Source organism: Eretmochelys imbricata, chromosome 19, assembly GCF_965152235.1.
Source record: "Eretmochelys imbricata isolate rEreImb1 chromosome 19, rEreImb1.hap1, whole genome shotgun sequence".
NCBI lineage: Eukaryota > Metazoa > Chordata > Testudines > Cheloniidae > Eretmochelys > Eretmochelys imbricata.
The window spans coordinates 5,189,298-5,215,931 of record NC_135590.1 but is presented as its reverse complement, the minus strand read 5'-3'; the positions used below and the strand labels follow the sequence as shown (position 1 = coordinate 5,215,931).

At 46.9% G+C, this 26,634-nt stretch overlaps 1 protein-coding gene across 1 annotated transcript in view; it reads right to left on the bottom strand.

Annotated features, from left to right (window-relative positions):
- CSMD2 (CUB and Sushi multiple domains 2) overlaps positions 1 to 26,634 on the bottom strand; it is a 536,402-nt gene that overhangs the window by 19,977 nt on the left and 489,791 nt on the right. The window contains exons 56-61 of the mRNA XM_077837745.1: positions 23,391 to 23,564; positions 19,809 to 19,991; positions 8,417 to 8,593; positions 7,398 to 7,577; positions 4,529 to 4,702; positions 2,138 to 2,311 (exon numbers count right to left, since the gene is read on the bottom strand). Coding sequence (XP_077693871.1) covers positions 2,138 to 2,311; positions 4,529 to 4,702; positions 7,398 to 7,577; positions 8,417 to 8,593; positions 19,809 to 19,991; positions 23,391 to 23,564 — 1,062 coding nt within the window. The remainder of the gene's footprint in view (positions 1 to 2,137; positions 2,312 to 4,528; positions 4,703 to 7,397; positions 7,578 to 8,416; positions 8,594 to 19,808; positions 19,992 to 23,390; positions 23,565 to 26,634) is intronic.

The following is a 26,634-nucleotide window of genomic DNA, read 5'->3' as shown; positions in this document are numbered from 1 at the left end:
GTGATTGCGACATTAGCCACACTAGCACTAGCAGGGGCTCAGACAGCTTGGTGAGGGCCTGGTGTAAGTGCACAGGACAGGCAGATGTCAACAGACAACAGGAGTGCATGCAGACTGTCCACAATGCCGGATCGGGGTCTCCTGTGGCCACGAGCCTGTTCTTCATGCCGGTTTACACTGAGCTGCTACGTGAAGCACTCTGAACCGCACTGAGCGGGATCAAACCTTCCCTGGTAACTCTTTCCCTTAGCTAAAACGAGACTCAAATGAATCGGATGTATCCAGACATAGGAAACACACACAGTGAGAAAAGCCCTCACAATCAAACACACAGCAGGAGCAGAGATCACTCCCTCTCCTCATGGCAGTTAAGAGGAAAAGGGCACACCAATGCTGTAACTAACAGGCCTGGATTTTTATTCCTTATGAGCTGACTAATCAGCCTCTCCATACAGCATCCTTACGTGATTCCCTGAGCTCTCTGCAGGTCCTTGGGAACTGCACTGAGTCAGTAAACAAGGGATACAAAGTGCAGCTGGTCTGGGGCTGCAACACACAAGCTAATTCATTTCACTTATTCAGCTCTGCTGACCTTTTGTCATTTATCACCAGTGTGGTTTCCATGGCATCTGATGGAGGCCCCCAGATAAATCAGAGTGTCTAAACTCACTAACTAACTAACTAAAATGAAGTCCCATCCCACAGATGAGGTGGAGGCTGACGGATCACGCCAGGTGAGGTGTATTAAATCTGGGTCTCCAGGCTGTATTTTGGGGACCTGAGAGCCCGGCCATCTAATGAACCTCAAGATCGGATGGGATCTGAATAAATAATGCTTTTTTATCGGCTGCCTGGACTGGAAATAGACATATTGGATCAAGGTTTTCACAGGCAGACAAGTTTTTTCCTTTCCTGTGATTTGTATTAGGGAGACAAATTTGAAGTATGAAAGTAAATTTCTCTGGCAATTCAAACGACTGTTATTGCGCTCTTCAATGCTACACTCTTCCAAATGTATGGATGCCACATCCTGAGTGTATATTACAGGGCCCTGAATAAGTAATCGTGGAGAAGTGATGAAACATTGGAGGCGAACCCAACTGTGGTAGTTGAATGCCTACATGCATAGCTAATGGTACATGTGTACTTGGCTAACTTGCTAGATTAAACATCATGAATGGTCGAATGAAATCTGATTAGTTTTTCCTCATCACACCAACCCACATATGAGACCAAGGATGTGACTGATGGCAGGTAAATTTAGAGCAATGCAGCTTCTTTGCTCCTGGTGCCTGGATAATAAGGTGATTGTGGCATTAGAAATGAATAGTTAGATGGACAAGTTAGAGGGATAGATGGCATGTCATCAGCCCGGAATTCATTGCCACAGAGGCCCGAGTCAAATACTGAAGCTAGAAACAGATGAGAATGGTACGACTACTAATGATTATGTACTGCTCTGAGCTTTCGTGGGGCCTTGGAAAGTGACAGACAAGGAATATGTTAGGGATATGGGGATTTGTATCCAAGTCAGCAGCTCAACTCCACAGCTATGCACAGTAACTCATATGGTTCTGTATTCTATGGACAGCACCTTTACCTTTCCAGAGGTCTCCTGTTCTGCTGGGAGCAGCTGCCATTTTGGGTCCCATTCAAATGCAGCATGTTACAGAGGACACACACGCTGCACTTTACTTTGTTCCACCAGGAGCTCTTGTGACAATCTGGCCCCAGTTGTGGGTGCTGAGAACTTCTGGAAATGTGGCCCTGGGTCCCAACAGCAAAAATCTCCCACAGGTTCCAGGGACTGGGACTTTGCCATGAAATACGGATGGATGGTGCAGATGGCCAATAGGCAGAGCAAGCATCTGGGGCCTGGGAAGCTTGCAAGTGAGGTGAGCCCATACCCAGATCTGTTCTGAGATTTAATAGGGAGGAGGGTCTGACAAGTTAGCAGAAGGAAGGTGAGTTTGCCATGTACTGGTCTTCTCTGCAGAAAAAGATCCACAGGGCACAGGGCCGAGTAAGTAGGTGAAAGGGGGTAGGAGAAATTGTGGAAGAGAAACTGAGTAGATTGATGAGGGAAGGGACAGTTGAAGGTTTGGAATGAGAAGTCAGATTCAGGATGCCCTCTTACCTATGCAGCTGGGCTGTGTTCCACTCCACGTCCCATCAGACTGACAGAACCTCCGAGCTGAGCCCACCAGCACCAGTGGGGACAGGCAGGAGAATGAAACAGATGAGCGGTAAGTGAATCCTCTGTCTTCTCTCCTGCCCTGAGCTGGTGTCCCGGGATCACCACAAAACACAGCTAGAAAAGCCAAAGGGTAGTCAGAGGATGGCAATGAATCTCAGTAAAGGCAAATAGTGTTAATGGGTTAAAGACAATTCTATTAATGGCCAAAAACTCCCAACCCCAGCTTTCAAGCGCTGCAATGGCTCAGGAAATTACTAGTGGCAGAAGGTACGCTGGCTGCTTTCTGCTCTCTTCTGTCTTTTTGTCAATTACTGTTTAATTAACTTTCACTTTCCAGCATCTCCTGGCAGGGAGGAGGAACAGACGGTTTGGATCCTTTTTTTTGGTCTTTTTTCTCCACAATGGTGTGCTTAACTTTGACTGTATCTTTAATTGCACAGTGTCAAATTGTCATGCAGAGCCATGTCACATGTAAAGTCCGTTAATTATATAATAGCCGGGGAAAGGTGTAAGGTCAGGTCTTTGTGCTGTTTAATATGAAAATGGCTATTGTGCAGCTGCCAAATACTCAAAGCTAAAATCCGGCTTTATCATTTTGAGCTGTTTCACTAATCTGTATTGAATCGCACACACAGGTTTTCATCCAGCCACAGGGCTGCACAGAACCAAGGCTTTGCTGCACATTCCAAGGCTTGCTGTAACACTACGGGGCTCTTTTCATACAAGGCCTTCACAAGTCACAGGGGCCAGAATTTCAGAAGAGCTCAGCTCCAACTGAGGCATTTAAGTCAGGGCCAGACTTTCAGAAGTGCACTGCGCATTGGGTGCATGGTGGGTGCTGGGGTCTTTTGAAAATCTGGCCCCCGTTTTGCATGCTAAGTGCTTGGAAAGCTGGGTCCTGATCGATTATCTTCACACCACCCCTCTAAGGTGGCGATGAGTTGTCTCCATGTTGCCACAGTAGGGGAAACTGAGGCACACAGCAGTTGGTTAACATGCAGAGCAAGTAGGTGGCAGGGATGGGGAGAGCACCCAAAACTCCTGGCCCTATCATTCAGAGCGCTATACTTCTTCCTTTTCGCCAGCATGCTGCCATCCAACTCTGTCCCGATGGGGTGACACCCTTGCCTCACTGAAGTCAGTGGTAAAATTCCCATTGATCTCAGTGGGGTCAGGATTTCACCTGGGGTCAAGAATCACTGGAGTTAGGTCTCCAAACCCATATGAATGTTTAATGCCCCATTGGGAAGTCCTTGTCTTGTGAGGATGGGACAAGGATTTCCCACTGAGGCACAGACATAGCTGTGAGGGATTGGGGGGGGGGGGAGGGTCTCAAGCCTGGGTCCCCATACAGTCCTCAGACCACAGCCACCACCCACCAGCTTACTGGTACTAACCGGGAGTGTGGGCTGGGGAACCCTACCTAGGTCACCTTAGGCACCGCCCACAAAGCTCCCAACTGGCCTCTTTGATTGGCTCAGACTCACTATTTAAGTCAGAAGGAGGCACAGGAATTTGCCTGAGTAACTATTTGAATCCTTGGCTGGTTGCAACATTGGACCCCTGTCTTCTTGCCTGACTCCTGAGACCTGCCTTTTCCCTGATTCCTGACTTCCTGTTGTGTTCTTGCCCTACTTGCTTGTTCCAGATCCCTGCTTCTACACCACATCCCTGTTACTGATTCCAGCTCCGATCCTTGGCTTGGTTCTTGACTTTGCCTCTGACCTCTGGTTCCAGGCATCAGACTCCTGCTCTCAGCGCTAGGAATGACCACCCATGTCCTGATCTAAGACAATAGCTAATTCCCATTATTTGAGAAACAATGTATAAAATCCCACCATGAGTTTCATCTCCCATCAGGCACACCTTTAATGGACAGTATTAACAACTGGGTCACTATCTCTAATATCTCCTTCCGAGGTGCAGTTAACTTTTATGCACCAAGCAATTTCCAGACCAGCAGCCAAGGTTATGCTTTGTAGAAAAGTGTTTTGCCTTTCATTCAAAATATTTCCTGCTACTGTGGGTGCATCCATGAGCCATGATGCTATCTAAAGGTTGGGGGAATAAGTCTATCACTAATTGTGTATGGGTGGGAAGAAACTTCTCCTATGGGCAGGTTATGCCATAATTGTCCATTACTGAGATTTCATACCTCTCTCTCAAACGTCTGGTACCAGCCATTGCTTGAGAGAAGATACTAGGTTGGACGGACCATTAATTGGATCAAGAATGACTAATCCTTTGGAGGTCGTGGGGCACAGGGGGGTTGGACTTTAAGGCTAGTGCTCCATCCCATTTGCATATGAATACACATGGATGTCTGCTTACGAAAACACTGTGGCAGTTCTCCAGTCCATGTCCCATTCCCTTCACAAGTCAGGACAGCAGGTAGTGAGAGCTGGTATCCTTCTAGGCAGGCATAGCTCACGCTGGAGCCCCAGCTGAAATCTGAGCCCACGACTTTCCCATTGGGGATGACTTGTGGGGATTTACAGGTGATAGCTGAGCAGCAAACAAAAAGCATATTCAGTTCTAATGACTTCTCAGCGTAGTTATTTCGATAAACAAACAAATCCACATAGAATCAAAGTTACTTCCTGTGAACTGAATGCATCACAGGGAATTTAGCTATAAGGGGGGGGTCTGTACAAACTTTCTGTTATATGCATGTGTGTTTGTAAATCCTAGGATTTTGCTTTGAGTTTTAGGGTCAATCAAATCCCAAACCTCACAGTCAGATCACCAGGCTTTTGCTAGTTTCCACCTAAGATTATGAATCTGATTCCAGTTTAGTTGGAACATCACCCCACATTCTCCAGAAGTTTCATAGATTTTGGAAAACCTAGACAAGTTTCAAGTTAGTGATTAACTCAACAACTAGGTTGAATTTTGCCTGGTTGGAAAGTTTTATAATACTCTGCTTTCAAGTGCATATGAGCACTGGGCCAGATTCTCAGCTGGTCGTGTAAATCAATGTAGCTCCCAAGTGAGAATCTAGCCACATTGTGTCTTGCTCTTGCTACATTAGCTCAAAGTGGCAAGAAAAAAAAAAGAAGGAAGCATTTATCTTCACAGCCTTGCAGGGGAGTGAAGTATTTATGGAAGATCCCAAGTGACCTGCATTTCTGACAGGTGGACCTTAAGAACTTCGCAGACTGAGATCAGACGAGCATCCAGATGCTGCTTCCCATTTTGTCGGCACCCCTGGGTCAGCCAAACACTGACAAAGAAATCAGCCTTTCTTGCAAGATGCCCAGTGCATCTGCCTTCTGAGCAGAGAAGCAGAGGCAACCACAGCACTGAAAAAATAATACAAGCAGGGGGTAGAAAAGCTTTCCAGACCTTTTGGGAGGCTGAAGAAAATGCTTCATTCAGGTTTGATTTGAGTTTGGGGTGAAGACTTGCATATTTATGCAAAGTGCTTCATCCATTCATAATGAGGGAGACTCAAATCTCTTTTACAATGATGTAAATCCCCAATAATCCCACTGAAGTCAATGGGGTTACTCCAGAGTTATCCTGGTGCAAATGGGATCAGAATCTGACCCTTTGAGGCTACCCCAGTTAGGAGAAAGCTCTGTTTTAGAGGGCACTTGTTGTCCATGTTTGATTTCAAATAAAGTGTGGCTTTCATATATACATATTTTTAATTGGACACATTTTGATCTTTAATAGGGGCCACAGGTTCTTCAACTCTCCCTTTCAAACCATGGCGTGTCCGGCTGGTTCTGAGGTTTGTTAAGAATGGTTTGCATTAGCTCAACCATCACACACCGTTAACGCTGATTGAAAGATACTGAGTTGCAGATTTAGGCTGGGATTGTCAAAGGAACCTTGGGTGTGGATAGTGCTCAGCTCTGTGCGATACCAAGGTGGTGAGAGTGGGTCAAGACAGAGTGAAAAACCATTAAACATCGAACAGTGGCAAAGAAGAAACTATGGCAAACACATGAAAACGATGTGATTCTTAACTCTGAGCTACCGTAGGCTGGACGGATTACCCCAGTGTGAAAGTTCCTCTGCAGACTAGAGTATATACACAGCTCAACAGAACTTTAAGCATGGCAGAGCTATAATACCGTCAATCATTTCTACAGGAAGTACTTACGAGCATAATGTAACAGTTATTGGAACCTGAGATATTCATGCAACTGGATTAGTAAGTCATACTTAAGAAACCATAAACTGCACAGGTTAAGCATTTTGCAGCGGCTGGGTAATTTCAAAGTATCTCTCTACAAGGTAAAGGCATGGATTATTTATATCTTCTAAACCACAGTGCAGGTTCCACACTGTGGTGGCTACTTTTGGATCCTCTTGTGCATTGGGATGCTTACAACGATAGACTCTGTAGCCCACTTTTAACCAGGCTGGGGCCGATCTTCCCTCCTACTGCACATCATGCATACAATTGGGCTGCCCAGAGGAGCCGGAGTGGTTGCTACCTTTAAAAATCATTTATTGCACGCGCTCCTGCAAGCCTTCTGTGTTCTGTGCATCTTGACCTCCTCCTATCTGTCAGGTGACACTAACAGGGCAAATGTGACAATGTGCACGGTGCCAAGTTTCCCTCCAAGGAGAATGAGCTGCATGAAGTAACCATTTGCAGCTATTTACACCGGGGCAAAGGATGTGTGTGAGGGCGGGGGAATAGCAACGTGCTTCTAACTCAGAATGGAAACACTTTGCCCTGGTGCAGGGCAATGGAGAATCAGATCCAGGTTCTCCTAGGAAGCAGAAGATTTACCTTCACTGGCCATGCTGAACTGCAGTCCAGTGAATGTCCTATTTGTGACTATTTGGCTGCATGTGATGTATCATACAGTGCCTGGGCAATTTCAGAGTAAACGGTATCCCTGCAAGGTAAATATAGGAGCATTTCTTTCTTTCAAACTACAGTACAGGTTAGATGGTCATTATTTTTGGACCTACTCAGCATAATTTGCTTGGATGAGTCAGGAATTGCTATGGTTCAGAGCATGAGCCCTTTAACTCCCACTGGTGACCAGTTACTCACCAGTAGTTACAATGACTACTCATAAAATTGCTTCATCAATAAGAGCAAAGAGTTCAGAGTCTGGCCCCATGTAGTTGTAGGGCACTTTCGCAGTAAAGCTTACTAAGATATCATTAGCTACAGGAGCCTTGAGGCCTGTAACCTAACATCCTCAGACATTTATAGGAAATGGGCTCTCACCCTTGCAGACAGGTTTGGTGCCGTTCCAAGTTCGGTCTTTTGTGCAAATCAAAGAGGACGCCCTGTCCGACTCCATCATGTAGCCAGGTATGCACTGAAACACTACAGTTTTATTGTAGTTAAAGTCATTTCCCAGCCTAAAGCCATTGGCTGGTACACCAGGATCCCCACAGTTTATCACTGGGAAAGGAGAAGATGCAATGGTTAAATTTTCTGGTGCATGTCGCCTGTCTCAAGCATATGGATACGCAATGGCTAGAAACCCCACAGTCCCCGCTGACTTTCAATGGATGATGGTGATCTATCAGCCACCGAGAGGTATGGGCTACAGCGCAAACCGGGGAGCTGGATCAACCAGGGCAAAGTTTGGAAGAGGTGTGTACAGAAAACTTTGCCCATGCTCAGTGGAGTGGACAATAATCATAACAAATGGCACTAAGGCCTAGCATTGTGCAAAACGACATGTTAATTAGCACATTATGGGGGCCCTGAGGTTTAATCATAACCAGTTAACATGCCTTTACACATGACTTGCCCCTGTTTGTCCTAGATGCTGTATGTTGTTTGCTGACAGAATACATTTCCTTAACACAGGCCTTATTTCATCCATCATTCTAAGGACCCAAGTGAGCACACTATATGTTCAACAAAAGCTTCTGGGCTATGGCCAAATCAGGGCACGTTCTGGGAGCTGACACACCATAGGTCAGGACTACTCTGTAGTAGACCTTACGTCTAGTCATGAGATTTATGACTGCAGAGCATGTAGCTCAGCTGAAAAGACCACCTGAAGCTGGAATATTCCATGAGGCACTCACGGGCCTCAAGGAGTTTGCCCGAAGAATTATTTCCACTGGCAGTAGATAGTTTTATGACACTTCTGAACACAGTGCGTTGACATGTGCATGCTGATGCCTGCAAGTCTTAAACTCGAGTCACATGCACTCTTTGAAAACCTAGCCCCAGGGCCTTATGTTTGTTATTTACCTTGTCTTCCAGGAATCCACTCAGATGCTCACCTGTACACTCAGGAGAGCTGCCTGTCCAGGTTCCATTGACAGTACAGTGCCTGCTCAGCACTCCTGTGGAATAATAGCCTTCCCGGCACTGATAAATAATGGAGCTGGAGAAAACCAAGCCGTCATTAAATACAACTCGTGCGTTGCTTGGAGTCCCTGGGTTTCCACAAGATATAACTAAAAAGCCAAAATAGCAGAATTAGAAAAAAATTAAAGATGACCCAAGTCTCAACGAAAGCAATTTAGCTGCAAAAACCTCTGGATTAATCAGTGGACCGCATGCTGTTTTGGAGTGAAACCAACTGTACCTACCAATGCAAGTAAAGTATCCCAAGAGCAATGGATACACCTTGCCCTGGGAAAGCACGAGGAAGCACATCTCAATGCTGTGTGACTTCTGTGGTAAGCGACTGAGAAGTTCTCCTGCACCAGAAGCTAATTTCTCCAGCACAAGATACTCCGGCATATACCCCATTGATTTCACACTGGGATTCAAGAACGCACCCCGGCCGCAAACCTCTGGATTACAGGTCTCTACTGAATTGAAAGAGGTGCAGGTTTTATGCCCCTGGATACTGATCGCTCTGCAGAATCGAGCCGTTAAATTAGCCCAACCTGACATGCAGCTCAAAGAGACACAGCTGGGCTCTGGGTGGAATGATGGAGGCAGTTCTTATAAAGCACCTCAGGGGAGGAGGAGGTGACACCTAGACAACTCAGAACTAGCAGGTTATTGGAGTCTCTCATTGCTAATCTGAATTCAAGCCCAGATTGGTAGTGACCAAAACTTATGACCATTGAGTGATGGCTCGGTGAGCTGTGTGAAACAAGGTGCGTTCAGCCCAGTTTCTAGAAGTGGCTGCACCAACAGAGAACCTGGCAACGACTGTCAAATTAGTGTCAATAGAGGGGCTGACTTGGGCCACAAGACACCTTGTTTTCCCTTCAGATGCTTCTTGCAGCTCAAGATTACGACACATCTGGGCCTGGGAATCGGCACCCTGATCTGGCTCTGAATTTCACAGACGGCCTCAAGTCTCTATCATGGGTTGAACCAAACCCTTAGGTCCCAGCATCTTTAGACAGTTACATTTTTGGGATCTGAGCTTCATAGCTGGAGCTCATATCTGCTTTGGAAGCCAATCTTTGCAGACTTCAAGGGAATCGAAGCAGTGGGGGACTCAGCTACCCTTCCATAATGGCAGCCGCTCCTGCTTATTGCCTGTGTAGATCCAATTATGCTTTCAGCTGGGGGAGAATATTGCAAGGGTACAATTATGTACAAGGTTTGTCAGCACCCAGGTTTTATGTCTAAACTGCCTTGGTAAAACTGCAGTAAAAGGGCATCCGACTGAATGGCAGTACGCACAGCCCTGTCATGGCAAAATAAGTACCTGCAATAATTGCATCCAGCTCTCATTTACTGTGGAATTACAGTACATGAAAGAAAATCACATGAATCAATAAAGGCTTAAACCATTCGTCTCTGACTATTTGACAGGGAAATTCCCCTGGCAATGCAGCACCATCTCACACGTTGCAAGAGCATCAGTTTGGAAATAACAAGGTCCCCAAGTCTCCATGCTCTATCGCTGCCCCCCACACCAGACACCTGTGGGAGTGGAATATTGTCTGCCACTCTCCACAGGGAAATGAATCTCACTTGGGTCACGGTACGAATGCACCGTGCACAGCTGCTCAATGGAAGGAGAGGCCCCCTTCTTCCTTGTTACTTGGCTTGCTGACAGCAGGTTAACATATGAGCTTGTCGGATGTGTATCTGTTTGACAGGGAGAAACGAATAACCATTCCAGCTTCTGTGTGCAGACATTTTGCGTGGCACGAAAATCATGTGGGGTGCTCTCTAGTTACAGATTCCTCATGCAGCCAAAGTCTCAATGATACATAGTGTCATTTCCAATAAATGTGGGGATAAAAGTCAGATTCTATCACTTTAGGAAAAGCACTGGATTAATATTTCACTGTCGTGTCCATGCCTCATCCTCTCTCTCCCCACCCCTACCTGCCTTGCGTACGCACACACCAAAATGTACACAGCCTAAAGAGTCACTGCTACAAAAATGAATTGTGACTCCGGAAAAGGTGTCCATGGGAAAGGAATGACGACGGTGTAATGTTACAGCACAGCCAAGCACGTGAATATAGAGTAGTAATTCCAATCGGACGTCTGCCAAAAGCCTGCATTGCCCTGGATATGAAAGAGACCTCAAACTTATGGCCAAGTGCTCAGACTTGCAAGTCATATTTAAAATAACTCAGAGCCCAATCCAGCAAGTCACGATCCATGTAAAGATTTTCCCATGGCATGAATGGGAGCTGAGAGCACCTTGCACGATCAAGTGACAGAAGAAAAGTGAGCGGCATTGGTGTTTGGAGGGAGCACGTATCAAAATCAACCCCACTCCCCACCAAACAAGAAAATAATTTGACAAGCAAAATACATTGGTTGGAACTGTTGGTCTTGTTCCTTCTTTAACTGGAAAATATTTCAAGGGACAAGACCCATATAAAATGATAGATTTTAACAAAAAGGGTCAGATCCTTAGCTGCCACGAAGGAGTGCAAAGGTGTAGGGAACCCATGGCCCTGCCCCCTTTCCCTTGGTCACACCCCCACACTGGGGACAGGAAGGGGAGCTGTTGTGATTGCTTTGTACCACCATCTCCCTAAACTGCGGTGAGCCTCCTATGGCTTGTTATGGTGACTGGATTGTTGCCAGGAATGTGGTGCGAAGCAGCCATACTCCCGCTCTGAATCTGGGTTTATAAATCTTCACCTGCATTACTAACCGCTTGTCAGACTGTCAAAACGGAGAGGAATTTAACGATCTAATTCACTTTTCACACTTTATGCTGATTATTTTCTTGAACTTCCCCTCAGCCGTGGAAAGTGAAATTAGATTGATCTGTTTAGTCAGTTTCACTTTCGGGTTCAAGCAATGATGATACCGTGCTGTTCTGTAGTGCCTTTCCTCTCAGGGTCTCAGTGCACTTTCAAATGAGTAATGAATGATGCCCTCAAGGGAGGCATTATTATGCTGATTTTAACAGATGGGAAAATCAGACAGGGAAAGATGAAACGATGTGGCCAAGATCACATAATGATTCTGTGGAATAGCTGGAAGCTGAACCCAGAAATGCTGACTCCCCATTCTCTGCTCTAACCACTAGGCATCTTCTCCTCGCAGAGCTGAGAACAGAACCCAGGAGTCCTGACTCCCGATCCCCTGCTCTAACCACTAAGACAGCCTTACTGTATTCCAGAGTTAGCACAACACACTCTGGTTTATGAGCAATGCCGTGGAATGCTTACCACTAAAAATGATGTATATAGACACACACATCTAATTGCAAACATTTCTATTAATAACTAATTGTTGTCAATCTCTTCACCCCATACTTTTTGTTTCCGTAGCACACCTATATTTTGTGCCTACATTATTCTGATGGAGTCCCTCTGAAGCCAGCACGATAGATGTGGCTGTTAAAAGTAATCACCATTGCTGCTAAAGATAAGGAGAGAGCCCCGTGCCGGGGGGGTAGGGGGGGCGGCGAGAGAGATCAGGCCGAGAATTATTACAATGAGGAAGGCGAGCATTGCTTGGGAAGTAATGGGATTTTATCATTTGTGGTGGTGCATGAGATTCACTAATGGGGTGGCTAATACTATTATGCAGGGAGAGAGCAGCTCAGTTGACACAAGACAGTAACAGAGCATAAGCAGCATCCTTATTTCCCTGCATGAGTTATCTGCACTGGCCAGCAAAGTCAGAAGGAAGTCGGGGCAGCTTAGAGAATCCAGATCAACACACAGACAAACACCAGACTGTGGCCAGACCCCAAAACACACCTCTGGACCAGGATTATGAAAAAAAACCCCTCAGCACCAGCTCAGGTTTTTAACAGAGCTCAATGCACTGGGTGCAGAGACCGTTTGAAAATCTGGCTGTAAATGGAGCAATGGGAGCTGCTGGGAGCTGGGCACTTGAAAATCTGGCCGTGAGCTCTTCTGAAAATTTGCCCACTGATGTAGTTTGGAAATGGTAGATCCTTTCAACATGTAATTGTTTTCCCTCGTTGCTGTTAAGTCGAGGGCAAGTTTGATTGCTTTCCTGCATGGCTTCCTACCTATTCAAGTTGCAGTTTTTAAATAAAGATGGCTACTAATGAAGAGTGACTTCAAATGAAGGCGAGTAGTAACAGTTATTGGTATAGGAGTTTTCACCAGGTGGCGCTTGTGATATTTAACTCCATCTTCTTTACGAAAATATGCTTATGATATGAATATGACGTAACTGAGACATATTTTATGCAAGATGGGTCTTGTAAAATATAACTGGAAAGGTTATAATTTACTTAATGTGATTATCCATTTTGTATGCATGTATCATTTCGGTATCTAAAGTTAGGAATATGGACTATGTAACAATTACAGGTTGGTGTGTATTGGGAAGACACCCACCAGATGACAGGCCATCAAATTTGATGAGCCATCAGGAAGGAACAACAAAACCAGGAAGATACTAATCTCTCTGCCTCCTGGGAGGTGTCCGGGGACATAACTGTGACACTACTAGGTCAGGTGGTCTTGTCACCTGCTACTAAACATTACCTGGGACGTGTCACTTTCCATTGGAAGGGAAGGGAGGTCAAGTTTGGGGAAACAAAGGATTCCCATCTTACGTAAAACCTAGTTAAGAGTGGGGAGGAAGGCAAACAGGACTCCTCCTCTCCATGGCCTGTCTGCCCAAGAAAAAAGACTGCTAAAGCCACCTGAAGGGAAGGCCGGGGAGGGGGAGTCCAGACTGAGATGGGTCCAGTCTGAAAAGAAATATAACTGGAACTTGGAACCACAGAAACTTTGCAACCTGCCTAAAATAATATTTAGGGTAAGAAATTACATTTTGTAACCTGTTTCTTAAGTATATTGAGCATAGTTTGCATACTTTGGTTTATTTGCTCAGTAATCTGCTTTGTTCTGTTTGCTATCTCTTTAACCATTTAAAATCCACCTTTTGTAGTTAATAAACGTATTTCTTGTTTATAACATAACCCAGTGTGTACAGTTCATAATTGAAGGGGGCGGGGAAGATAAGAGGCTGTGCATACCTTCCTCCACATGGAGGGAGGTGGCAGATTTTATAATATATCTTTGGGTCTTCACTCCAAGGGAGGTGGACACCTGAGTGCTGGGGCAAGTCCCTTAAGCTGAACTTTCCCAGAACTTATCTCAGTGTCTGTTTCATTCTGCAGTTTGGTGTGGTCCTGCCTGTGTGTGGGTTTGAGGAAGCTTACTAGCTTGGCTCAGCAAGACCGATAAAAAGGGTGCCCAGGCTGGCATAACAGGCAGGCTCAGTGGTATCTCAGCACATCAGGTGGCATCCGAAGGGGGGCAGCCCGTCACAGTGCTGTCACACAGTCTTCTGAGTTCTTCTTCTGTGAACAAGTTTGGACTCTTGGGAAGACATGCCGTGTGGTGGTTAATTCTGAGTTATGCCGGGGGGTGCAGAGGCAGCTTGGGGAGAGAGGGAACAGGAGAGTTTGGTGTCTGCCTTGGGCTCTGATTAGAGTCAATTCTTGAGGCACAGTTGCTTCCAGAGAACCAGGCAGGGGTGTTGGGATGAGATTCCCAGAAGAAGGGAGTGTCCTGTGGGCTGCTTGACCATCTCAGTTCAGGACTGATGTCTGTGCCGAAACATAGCAAGTTACATTTAGATAACACTCAGACCATGTCGCTGATTTATCCTCCCCGGGAAGCCACGCTACAAGGCCACAGGCACCAGCTACCATCTGGCATAAGGGGCATCACAAGTATCAGAAGAAGGGGCCACATTATTATTTATTTACTACAGAGGCTTCTAGGGCACGCGTTCTCCTTACATACCGTTACATACAGTGCTGCTTTTAATATTTCATCTGCCCGGCAGGGTGAATCCCGTGGAATTACATGGAGTGGTGTTTCTTTTTAATTTGGGTTTTTTTTTTTTTTTTAAAAAGTTCTTCCCCTTCAGAACTGGTGGCACTTTAAGGCTCCATGATTGTTAAACAAGAAGCACAGCAAGTCCCTCCAGGAAGAGCAATAAAGTGTCTCTTCTCCTCTCCTACAGATTAAAGCTGTTTACTAAAGAGGATTCCAGTCTAGGTAGCATGTAAATAAAATGTCCCACACATGCCCCACGGTCTAATCCTTACAGCAGACAGAATTGTCCTTTTGGGTCTTGCTGCCATTCAGCAGACAGGCTGAATTGGTCTCCTAACAATGCCTGACACATCAGGCAAAATCCACTGCGGGAATAACACATAGCTGAGAGCCTTTGGAGTCCTGAAGCCTTCACTTTGCAGATGGTAATTTACATACTGTTTAAATTAAATAGTAGCCTACATTCCACCCGACATGCAGAGGGCAAAAAAATCCTGTTACAAGCATATTCTCAGTGGTCAAATTGGGATCAATTAAAATAAACACATTTCTGTTTACTTAAACTGGCAAACACCAGCGAGGGTCCTGCCTCATTCTGGCTGCGGATTTTGATTAATTCATCTGGTGCGACAATAAACACGCTAAAAGCAAATGTTCCATTCAGCTTTTCAAGGAAGGGGAGAAACTATAAAGCTTAACAGCAACTAACAATGCAATTGCAGCGTCTATTGTGAAGGAGAGCAAGTGTTTTTTGTTTTGTTCCCCCCACCCCCTCATTCCTTCGCGCTGTGCATGGAGAGATGGATGGTGACAAAAGCAGGGGGATGGAGGGGAGCTTGTAAATTTGCATTTACACTTTAAAACTAGCTGGAAATTAAAGCTAAATGGGGCTTGAAACCTGAGATTTTAGAAAGCCTGGAAAGCTGGTTTTACTGGAAACGATGCGGCCTCTACTGTCTAACACAGTCAGCAGCACTGCGCAGTTCTAGCCACTACCGATAATTGACTCGTTTGATTTCAATCCATTTGTACCTTATGAAAAAATGATTGTGGATTTTTTAAAAATAATTCCTCCTCTGTTTGTTTGAACTTTAGAACAGGCGAACGGCACCTGCCAGCTTGAGGGTATAAATCCTCTTCCTTACCCAGCTGGGCACTCAGAAGATCTGGATTCGGTTCCTGGCTTTGCCACACCCCTTCTCTGTGACCTTGGGCGAGTCACTTTGGTCCTGATTCAGCAAAACACTTACTTTAAGTTAAGCGCATGTTAAAGTTCCGTGGTCTGCAAAGCGAAGCACATGCTCAGCTGCTGGGATATCACCTCTTTCTGCTGCAGTTTTCCCGCTTTTTCCCCGCCTGGTCTGTTTAGATGGTAAGACCTGTAGTGCAGGGACTGTCTTGTATTACGTGTCCATACAGCACCTGGTGCAATGGGGTCCTGATCTCAGCTGGGACCTCTAGGGACTATAAACAACTTGCACCCACACCACCTGGCAGTGGCAACAGAAGATTCTGCCCAGCGCAGCGTCTGTAGTGAGCTGGCGCAGCCTTGCTTTGCAGGGGGCAAGATGGCAGCTTGATCTCTGCCCCCTTTCATTTCTCAGCCTCTCTGGCAACATTAACAAGGATGGCAACTAATTAACGGTGCTTTGTTTGTGGCGTAGACCTTGGTCTATTCAAGAATGGACAGAGCTCCTCCATGCTCATTTTGCATCGCGGCTAACAGAAGGGAAGGATTTTCACTCGCTGGGCAGGGTCGAACTGAAGCCCTGCAGGCCCCGCTTGACTTGATTATGCTTTCTGTTCCTAGCCGCCGAGCCTGAGGTGTGAGTCAGAGACAGACAATGCCCTACAGAGGAGTTGAATAGCTGCGTTGGCATGCTGGAGCTTTGCCACTCCAATGCCGAATGGGGTTCCCATGGAGACGTCCATACATTCAAATGGGCTAATTCAGAAATATGGAAGGGGAAATGCAACTTAGCAGGTTTTTAAATATGATTAGCCCCAATTTAGGGATATGGAACATATTAATCACTCTGATTCAGATCATGCCTTGGAGACCTTTAATCACCAGGTTTTAATGAGTCGGGAAATATGGAACTTGGGTGCTGGGGATATTCTCCCTCCTCTCCTCCAAAAAAAAAAAAAATGTTTTTGCTAATAAAAGACAACTCCTGGCTCTGGGGGTTCTCCTTGGACCTGGGCTTATTTACGGAGGGTCTGCTGAACCCGATCCAAGAGTTATGCCTTTGATGAAGATGCAATTACCTACAGACATATGAGAGGCTGGGTCGGAACAAGTTTTCAATAAGATTTCATTAGTCTGGGAACTTGGTTAAGTACTGAGAAACCACTATTACATTCTGCAGAAGCTAAAAAAGCCCCGCACTGTGTGTGGTTTCTAAAGCAGACCAATCAGCTAGTGACATGTAGAGTATGCTGGCCACAAAGGTCAACGTTTGGGCTTCAATGCAGCAAAGCAGCTACGCACATGCTTAACTTTAAAGCACACCAGAGGGACTGAAGCATGCATTTAAACCTACCGCATTTCTATAAAGCAGGGAAGTCTGTGTTTATGTCCCATTGATGCCAATAGGTCTTAAGAACATGCTCTAAGTTAAGGATGTGCATTGCCAAATCGGGTCCTTGGTGACCAAAGTCAAGCACCTAAATAAGAGGCCTGACTTGCAGAGGGGTTGAGCCCCTGTAGCTTCTGTTCAGTATAGTGCTTCTGCATAAATATGGATTCACGCCCCATTGGGCACTGAAAGCTTTGGCCTTACCCACTACACGTATATCCTTAGCTAAAAATACATAGAGCTGATTGGGGTCAAAGAGATTTGGGGGCACTGAGCTGGGGACAGCACCTTCAGCAATGATGGAGGCAGGCACCATGCCTGGATATGGCCTACAGGCTTCAGGGACACTGGCAGAAACAGAGCAAAGAACAAGTTTTGTTTCACTTGCCTGCGCTCTTCCCACAAGTGCAACCTGGTGGATAGTGGGTTGGGGTCAGGGCTCGGCCCCCATCCTGCCCAAACATGCCTGTCTGGGTAGATGATTGCGTCAGCTGCACTGGCTGCCCCCTGTGGAGGTACATGAAGATGGGAGAAAGGACTTTTGCCACCTGCTTTCCACATCTTCCAAAATGCACATGCACAGGGCCAGCCATAATTCGAGCGCTGCTGGTTAAAACCCCACCACCGTGCAGCGTGGGACAAAAACGATCATGCACATGGCTATACCAGTGACTGTGGGGATGCCAGGCTGGGAAGCAGAGTCAGCATTGTTGGCTCAATTCTCAAACCCTGGGTTCAAAGCCTGACTCAGGTCTGAAGCACCAGTGAGCCAATGGCCTAAATCTCCGATCAGCCTACGTCCCAAACACCTTGCCCTTCCCCTGCACCATTTGGCACTGCTGACAGTCTGCTCAGGAGAGACAGGTCTGGAGTAGCCGGCACAGAGGCACTAGGGAGTCCAAGACTGGCCTGGCAGAGGGGCTGCAAGGTGCACGTGGCGAGACCAGCACTGGAACAGCCAGGGGTGCTGCAGATTAGGACAGGGATGCTCTTGTAGAGCTGTGTTGGCTCAGGGTGTGGGGGGAGGCTGGGTCTTGAATGGCTGGCTGTGCTGCGGGTCAGGAATAAGAAGATGTGAAATAACTGCAGGTGAAGAGCTTGCATAACCCTGCCTGTGCCTCCTCAATGCTGTTCGTCCTCACTCCTGCCTGCCTTAACTGTACTCGCAACAATAAAACAAAAAGATAGAAATCCCTGCTCCAGAAAGTTGAATCGAAGACTCGAAGAGTACAGCCCCACCGATACCTGATTGTGTTTGCACCTTGCCATGAATACAAATGGCAGAGAACAGCGCACGACTCAATACTGAGAATGACTTGCCTATTTCGGTCGGCGAGGGCCTAACAGTAAACCACCACATTATAGGAATAATGTTACTATTACTCATACAGCTGTGATTCAAAAATAAAATAACCCCACTGCATCCTGGTGCCCTTTGAATTTGAGGAGTTATTTATCCCACTATTAATATACAGTCCCTGTGGATCCCCTCCACCAAAAAAACAAAAACAAAAACGGGAAAGAAAAAATAATGCCCCTCCCACCCCAAGGCCTCAGTATATTAATAAATGTGACGCGGTGTCTTCAATCAAGGGCTGCATCAATCTGGAATAAATTTCCAATTCATTTGCAAACTCTCTCCGAGCTCTTGGCTTTCAAATCAGCTGAGGAGAAGGACTTGCACCGGTCTCCTTGCTTATGGGTTTCCTGCCTAGTTTGGGGCTTTTGTTCTTTCGCGGACTGATTTTTAAATACTTCTGTAAGAGCAACAGAGTGGCTTGCAGGAGCTGGCCCAGAGTTTATTAAGTTGGATTAGGGGGCTTTATTCTTTTTCTTCAAACAAAATAAAAGGGATTTTTTAAAATAAAAAAAATGTTTATTCAGATTTTAATTTGCATTATGCACTGGTGTGTCGCGTAACTCACTCAGCCATTGTCCCCTCAAAGATTGGCAGGAAACCTTGGAGCAAGCTAATGAAACAGGTTCCCCTCGTGGTTTTCTGCCAACTAGAGCAGCTGGGTGCTCCTGCCCTCCCCCATTAGGGGAGGAAGGGAGGCTTTGGTATGCTTTCTGCCCTGCCAGCACAGCAAGGCTGGGTGTGAGACAGCCCTAACTATCTTACGGTGATGGCTCCACTAAGTAGGGCACTACAAAGCCCATGAGCCCCCTCCCTGCTGCACATCCCCAATCTCCCGGCCAAGCGAGGGGAAAAGTCCTGCACCAGAAAGCAACTGGGCTCCGTCCGGAAGCAGCGGCTGCCTGGCGGCAGGGAGCTGCAGAGAAGCTGAATGCAAAGGGGAATCTCCAGGAACAGGATACAGAGCCAAGTGTGGACCAGGCTGTGAATACCGTACATGACGGCGGGGTGCAGGGCTGTGTGGGACCTTACCGCGCAGTGGCAGCGGCTGGGCAGGGAACCACTGCAGAGAGGCCCCAGTGAGACACAGTAACTGAGTCTGACCTGGAAACCCACAAGCTCCTATTTGCTTGAACAGAGTCTGGACTGGAGAGGACACCGGAGACTCTAGGCCCGGACTCTACATTGGACGGCTCCTGGGACCCAGACATTTCTTGCTATGGCTCACTTTGAACTGTAACCGTTTCAGCCTCTGTACCTAGGGTATTTGTAACCTTTCCCTTTCCTGCCATGCTTAGTAAAATACCCTGGCCCTTCGCCATGTGTCCGAGTGGTTACTGGGACCCATCAGGACTAGCCCTCACCAGGCCTCACCGATGAGGCAACCACGGTGCTTGCCTCCGAGTTGTGGTACATGGGGCACATACCGGCAACGTAAGGGGTGTGACGTACTTCATGATTGAGCAGCCTCAATCGTTCCCCTGAAGAGACCAGCCTGTAAGGAGGGGAGTGGTACCTTCGCACTCCGGCTGTGAGCCACTCCAGGAGCCGTTGGCGTGGCAGGTCCTCTCCGACGAACCCCGGAGGGTGTAGCCTGGTTCGCAGCTGAACCGAACCATGCTGTCCACACCAAATTCGTTGCCCAGCCTGATGCCATGCGAAGGGATCCCTGGGTCACCACATGTTCCCTGGCTGCCTCCTGCTGAGCGGAGAAAAAGACTTTGTCAGCAACAGCCAGGGCAGGCGGCTGTCCTGGCCCATCTTCCCCACAGCGGCAGAGAGGAGTTACCAGTGCTACACAAGAAGCTACCATCGAGTAGCCAGTCTGCACACTGCATCCTCTCATTAGCCTTCTAGTTATCCACTGGGATCATGAAACCATAGTTATTGGAGACTCGTAGATTTTAAGGTGGGAAGAGATGACTGTGATCTTTAAGCCTCATCTCCTTCACAGCGCAGGCCCATAGAATTTCTCTTGGTAAGGGGAAAACCACCTACTAACCCATCCACTCCCTCTCCCTGCCGTCCCAGGGACGGATGTCTTCCAGTGTTCTGCCCAGTCGGTTTGCTCTAAATACCCCTAAATGATAAGGCTTCCACCCTTCCCTTGGGAGACTATACACAGCCACTATGTTTTTTGTCTTATAGCCAGTCTGAATTTTCTCCCTCAGTTTCACCTCTCTGTTCCTGGTGACTCCCTTGGGGACCATATAGCAGAATTACATAGCAGACCAGTGAGCTCCAAGTTCCCTTTTTGCCCATCGGTGATGTGGCGGGGGGGGGGGGGGAGGTGCCTAAAACTGCTCTCCCACAAGTCAGCCAAGCCTTGAAACATGGTGGCCGTTACAGCGCTGGCATGGCACATTCATCATACCGCACGCATCACTGTAGTAAGTGGGGAGGGCGAAATTCACCCGGTGTGGAAAGCCAGCAAAGTCCGAATTTAGCCCTTGTGCTGATCTTCTGCACAGGTGGTTATTTCATCCCAGGTGTCTACTGTCTTTGGAAGCTCATTGCTCTTTAAGCACTTGCAAAAGAGGTCCCATTACTCCCGAATCTCCAGAAAGAAACCTAGACAGATGCAGAGACCTTCTGCAGCAGCTGCTTAGGCAGCAAGAGGTTTCTTTGCCAGCATCAGTCAGGCGGATGGTTCCCCTCCAAGCAGAAATGATGAGATGCTCAAAGTCTCCCGCCCCAACCCCGTTATCCTTGCAGAGCTTTGAAGCACAGACATGGTAGGAACCCAGCCAAGAAACATCCGCTCGCAGAAATCGCTAACGCTCAGCACTGCTGGCAGAAAGTTAGGGGGACATGAAGAGAGAGGCAGCTGAAAAGGTTGCCTTGCAGGGATTCTTTGAGAACGTCTCCCCACATCCCAGGCTCATGCCACGTCTGTCTGTTATCAGCTCTCTCTGCTAATGATCACTGTAAACACACCAGCCCTAATCCAGGGAGCAATATTTCACTCCTACAGTTAGAGCTGAAGCCCCTGGCTCCCAAGCCCTCTGTGTTTTGCTACAGTAATGAGCTTTGCGGCATCATGTCGGATGTAAAAAGTAATGAAGACATTTGTCATCCAGGAAAATACTAGTTTTTAAAAGGGTGAAGGGAATACCTTTCTCTGGCCTTACTGTTCTCCTCTGCAGGTGACTTATTCCAGAACGGCTTGTTCTGATTTGCTAAAGCCACTGTCGCAATTAACGAGCTGCCTGCACATGGCAAAACCCTTTCCATTGGAAACAGCCTCGACTCGATTCTGACCTCTGTGCATCACTCTGGGCTGTAAAGGATGGCCCCAGAGAATTCCCCCAGTGCAGGAGCACTGTAGGGGTGGCATAGATGGCCCTATGCTGCCCTCACTGTAGGGGAGTGCTGGGGGCAGGAGGTGGCATGCTGGACAATGGAGAATCAGGCCCTCAACTGATGTGTTTGCACTGCTGATTATTAAAGCACAGGCACAAGACAAAAGATCCGATTCCCTATCACCTTGGTCCTTATTTGCACCAGTGCAAGTTGAGTTTGGTGTGAAAAAGTAGCAAATCAGAATCGTTGGCCAACACGTACCAGTGGTCATGTTTCACGCCCACTTTGCGGGGCTGGAAACGACTCACATAGGGTGCAAGGAAGCTGGGAGGGGAAGCGGGGAGGAAATCAGGTCCCAAGTGGTTTGGAGTTTGTGGCAGAGGGTGGAGTTTCCAAAAGCAGGTGGCACTGGCCTAACTCTGCTCCCTCTAAAGTCACTGGCAGACCTTCCACCCCACGGGTTTCAATAGGAGCACAGTTAGGCTAATGCTGAAGGCTTTTGAAAAAAATGGATATGAATTAAAGAAGAAACTTTCCAAGTGGCCATAAATCACTAAGCAAATCACCAATTGTTCTGTAGATACGTCCTTCAGAGAGGATGAAATTGCCTCTTAATATTTTTCCCCTTTTAAGTGCAGGTTAAACTTGGTCAAGTGGAGCTGCTAAGTCTAAAGTGGCATAATTAAAAATTAACCACTTGCTGCCATTGCTTCTGCTCCATCTAGAGTCCCATCTCCTTGGTGCCTTGCTCTCAAGGGGATGGAAGGCTGCATGGGGTGGGAGTGGGGTTTTACTCAGCTTGGGCAGTTTTTCAGTTCCATCGGGGAGGGAATCTGCTGATTTTATGACTGAAGAGACTTGCATATCGGTGAGGGACAAGACTGGAACAGGGATGGATCCCCCTCCCTGATGCCCTATCTCAGATTCTCAAAATCGCATGTGATGTTTGTGTATCAGGACATTTCTCAACTTGGGGGGTGGGGAGAAACCCCACTCTGGTCCAGAGTTTCAGAACAGCTCAGCTCTCCATGAGGCACCAAGATGAGTGGCCAGATCTTCAAAAAATCTGCCAGCAAGTGTTGAGAGGGGAGCTGAGGGTTCTTGTAAATCTATCCCTTATTTTGACACCTGAACTCTTTTGAAAATATGGCCCTGATTGCAGGCAATGAGCACTTGGAAATCGGTTACCGCGAGTCTATCCCTGCCTGTCGTGGATACGGGACATCCCATGTATATGTGCAACATCCAAACTGACGTGCGGCACACGGGACAGCGCTGCTGCATGAAGCAACAGATCAGTTGTGAAGCCTGAGATGGGAGCATCTGACTTATCTGCCTGCAGGAGAGAGGAAGGGAGAATCTGAAGTTACATTGTAAGGAGCAATTTGTGAGTATGAAACCTCCCCCACAAATCAATGCTCTTCACAGAAGCACAACAGGAACCATTGAATAGCAAAGAGCAGGCTGCAGTATTGACTTTGCCGTGTTATTTGTTATGTTTAGGGCATTCGCTGCAATGATTTATTCATCCTGGGCCACAGGACAAGGTTTACTCGTTATCGGCACCCACTGTCCAAGGTGCTGGAGGCTGGACCCTGAGCTCCAGCTGGGCTTTCCAAGTCCTGCAGGATCCAGATCCCTCCTTTGTTCAGAAGAATATAGATCTGAGAGGCCTCATGGCTTTTCTTCTCCAGCTGGAGTCCGGGTGGAAATGTGGTGGACTGCCCCTCTGTGGGCCTGTGAAGAAGCAAAGGGTCATCGCACTAACCCTGGCTAAGTCTCCTGGCCTTCTCACCTGAGCAGTGAGGGAGGGAGCCACTCCAGTGCCCGTCCAGCTGGCACATGCGAGTGGAGTTGCCAATCAGTCTCCGTTTCCCCAGGCAGCTATAGCGGACGACAGACCCTACCGTGTACCTATCGCCTGAGATCTGGGAGTGGGGCGGGGAGCCAGGATGGCCACAGGAAACCACTGAAACAAAGAGAACAACATTATGGCTTGCGTTACTATTTAACTGCAGGGGACGAGCGTTCAAAAGGAAGGTGCAATGGATGCAGCTGCAAAACACTCCCCTTTTGCACCCACAAAGTGGAATTTGCAGACACAGAGCAATCAACAGTTATGGGCCAGACCCCTCAGTTGGTGTAAATCAGCATAGCTCCATTGACTTCAATAGAGCCTCACCAATTTACACCAGTTGAGGATCTGGCCCTATGTGACCTTACATGAACTGCCCATTGAAATCCTGCATACCCTTACTCCCTACTCAGAGGAGCTGGCACGAGTGTCATGCACCATTGAGGTGCTCAAAACAGAGTTTCAATGGTGCACAAACCTGGCACTGGTCCCCGGGGTGGATTTCACCGGGGCTGGTCATGTAAACGTTTGCACAGGGGTTGTCCCAGGTCTGTGCATGCAAATACCCAAATGCACACGTGAAAAAGGATTTTCCAGGCATACACTTTGCACATTCCCGTGAACATCCATCCCCTATTAAAAATGAATATTTACACACACACACACACGCACACACATATTCCTTGGCAGTATGGGATTCTGTCAACACATAGCCGTATTAGATGCAATGTCACACCTGATGAAATTACTCTGGCAGCTTGTAAGAACCACTCGCCCTATGATTGCTACTAAAAACACTGTTAACAATAATCAATTGGTTTATTTAGCTTAGCTATTAGGGTAGATGAAGCTTGGCTATTCACAAACAAGCTGACAACTCTAAAGGCGATTAAATATGATCTGATCTAAAAGAGTCTTTATGTGAGGGCCATTAGAATTTCTGAAGGGAAATATCAGCAATGGATGCATTTCCCCCTTCTGCGTAGGTGGAATGCATGATGTATTCTTCAAGAAAAAGAAAAGGGTGTGGATGTTTATATAGAGTACGTGGGCACTGAAAGATACTGACACAGAGCTGTGACTAAAACCAATGCCTTTTGCAAAAGAAATTAGTTTGATAGCTAATAAACTCATACTGAAACTAACAAGTCAATAACGGATACTCCAGCAGACACATCTAAGCTAAAAATCTGTGACCGTACTGGGGGTTGTAAAGCATTTGTGCAGACAGTTGGAACAAATTTCTTCTGTTGTGCTAGATCTCACTTACTGTATCAGAGTCCCTCTTCCACCCCTTAAAGAACAGGTTTTTTTCCTTCTCTGAAATACTCACTAGCCAAAATGTTCAAACCTGGGTTACCTGAAGGTAAGATTCCTGGGTCTACATTTTAAAAAGTGAGTAGTGATTGCAGGCGCTAAATAAAATTAGTCTGATTTTCAAAGGTGGTGAAAACACCCATAAAATCCTCTGAAGTCAATGGAAGCTGTAGGTGCTCAATGTTTTTAAACCACAGGACCACGTTTCTTTAGCTCCTTGGCTATGGATGTCAAGAACCCGGCTTGAGGCACCCAGGTATGAGAAGGTTGGCTATTTGATTTGAGTGTCTGTAGATTCTAAGGGACGTGGTTATCACTTGTCAATTTCCCATGGCTTGTGCAGCATGCTTATAAATGTAAGATGGTGACATGCTGGTAACAAAGGAAAAGAAAATGTGCCAAAAAACTAGTTTTTATGACTTGGTGGGAAAAGGATAAATCAAGGAATTTAAAAAGATTGAGGCTTTGGAACAGCTCAGCTGAATGAAACTTAAGGGGCTAGGTAGGAGAACTGATTGTCTCCCTCCATTTCTGACTGTTTGATCTATTTGTCCTGCAACTCCTGAACAGCAGATGCACCAACGGCAAGTAAAAGAAATCCTAACGATTTTACTCTTGAAGAAGGGATGTAAACACGAAAATCAATAACCATCGCTCATCTGCAGCTGGTGTGTTTCCCTTTCGCCTCACTTGCCCCCTGTCCCTACCACATAGCCTTTCTTCCTTGTTAAGTGCTTTGTGGGTTTCATGGAAAATTGACTGGATCCACTGAGGAGACTTTAACTGAAAGGTTATGTCTAGCTGTGCAGGAAGTGAGCACATCCATCGAGAGGTTCTGCTTTCTCTATCTGCCTGAGCAGCTATATAATTTGCAATCACCATTACCGGGTTACAATGACCCATTTGGCTGCTTTGGATTTTCTGTTGGGGACCATTAGGTGCATGGTGAATTATGCCATTTTCTCAGGGCCTAATCCAGTGCCCATTGCAATCAGCGGAAAGACTCTGCAGCCAGGCCCCAAGTGCAGTGTGAATTAGTTGCTAGTGCACTGGACTGGGACTCAGAAGACATGGGTTCTATTCCTGGTTCTGCTGCTGGGTGACCTCAGGCAAGTCACTTTGCCTTTCTGTGCCTCAGTTTCCCCATCTGGAAAAAGGGGAGAGTGATACTGACCTCCTGTGAAGTGATGAGATCTAGTGATGAAGAGCTAGGTATTACTATCATTACTAGTCCAGCGTCCCCAGCTGCCTGACTAGAATGAACCTCCCGTACTGTGTTACAGATCTTGTATTGATGGGGTTTGTACACTGCCTCTCCCCCATTGTACCTAAGCACCATAGGATTGGATGATGCGGTACTACTTGAAATTTGTCATTATTGTTATAAAATGTTTTTCTTATACAGTGTCTCATCCTGCCTGGTTCCAAACGCCAATTTTGGGGGTTATATGGGTCCAGACTTGGTTTGGGCTCCAAGTTCTTGGGTCTAATATGCTTTTAAGGTGACAGCAGTGTGTGTGTGCACGCACAGAGGTGAGCTATCAAGCACTCGTAAGCAATAATACACCGCAGGGTGTGTTCCCTAGGCTGCACTGAAGGCATGTCTCACGAGACAGAAAGAGTTCTCCCGCACCTGAGCAGCGTACCTCGAACCCAAACTGCACATCCTGGAGTGCATTACGATGGTTGTTTTGATCAGTTCTGAGCGGTGCGGCTACTGGCTCAAAACCACACAGCTCAGAGTTCCCATCACCCAAATCAGACTGCTCCCTTAACCCAAGCCTTGGCACAGCATCCCATATCTTTCTTCACTGTGCCTTTACTTATAAATATCTGTAACTAACTTAAAGGCAGCAAGCATTAACGC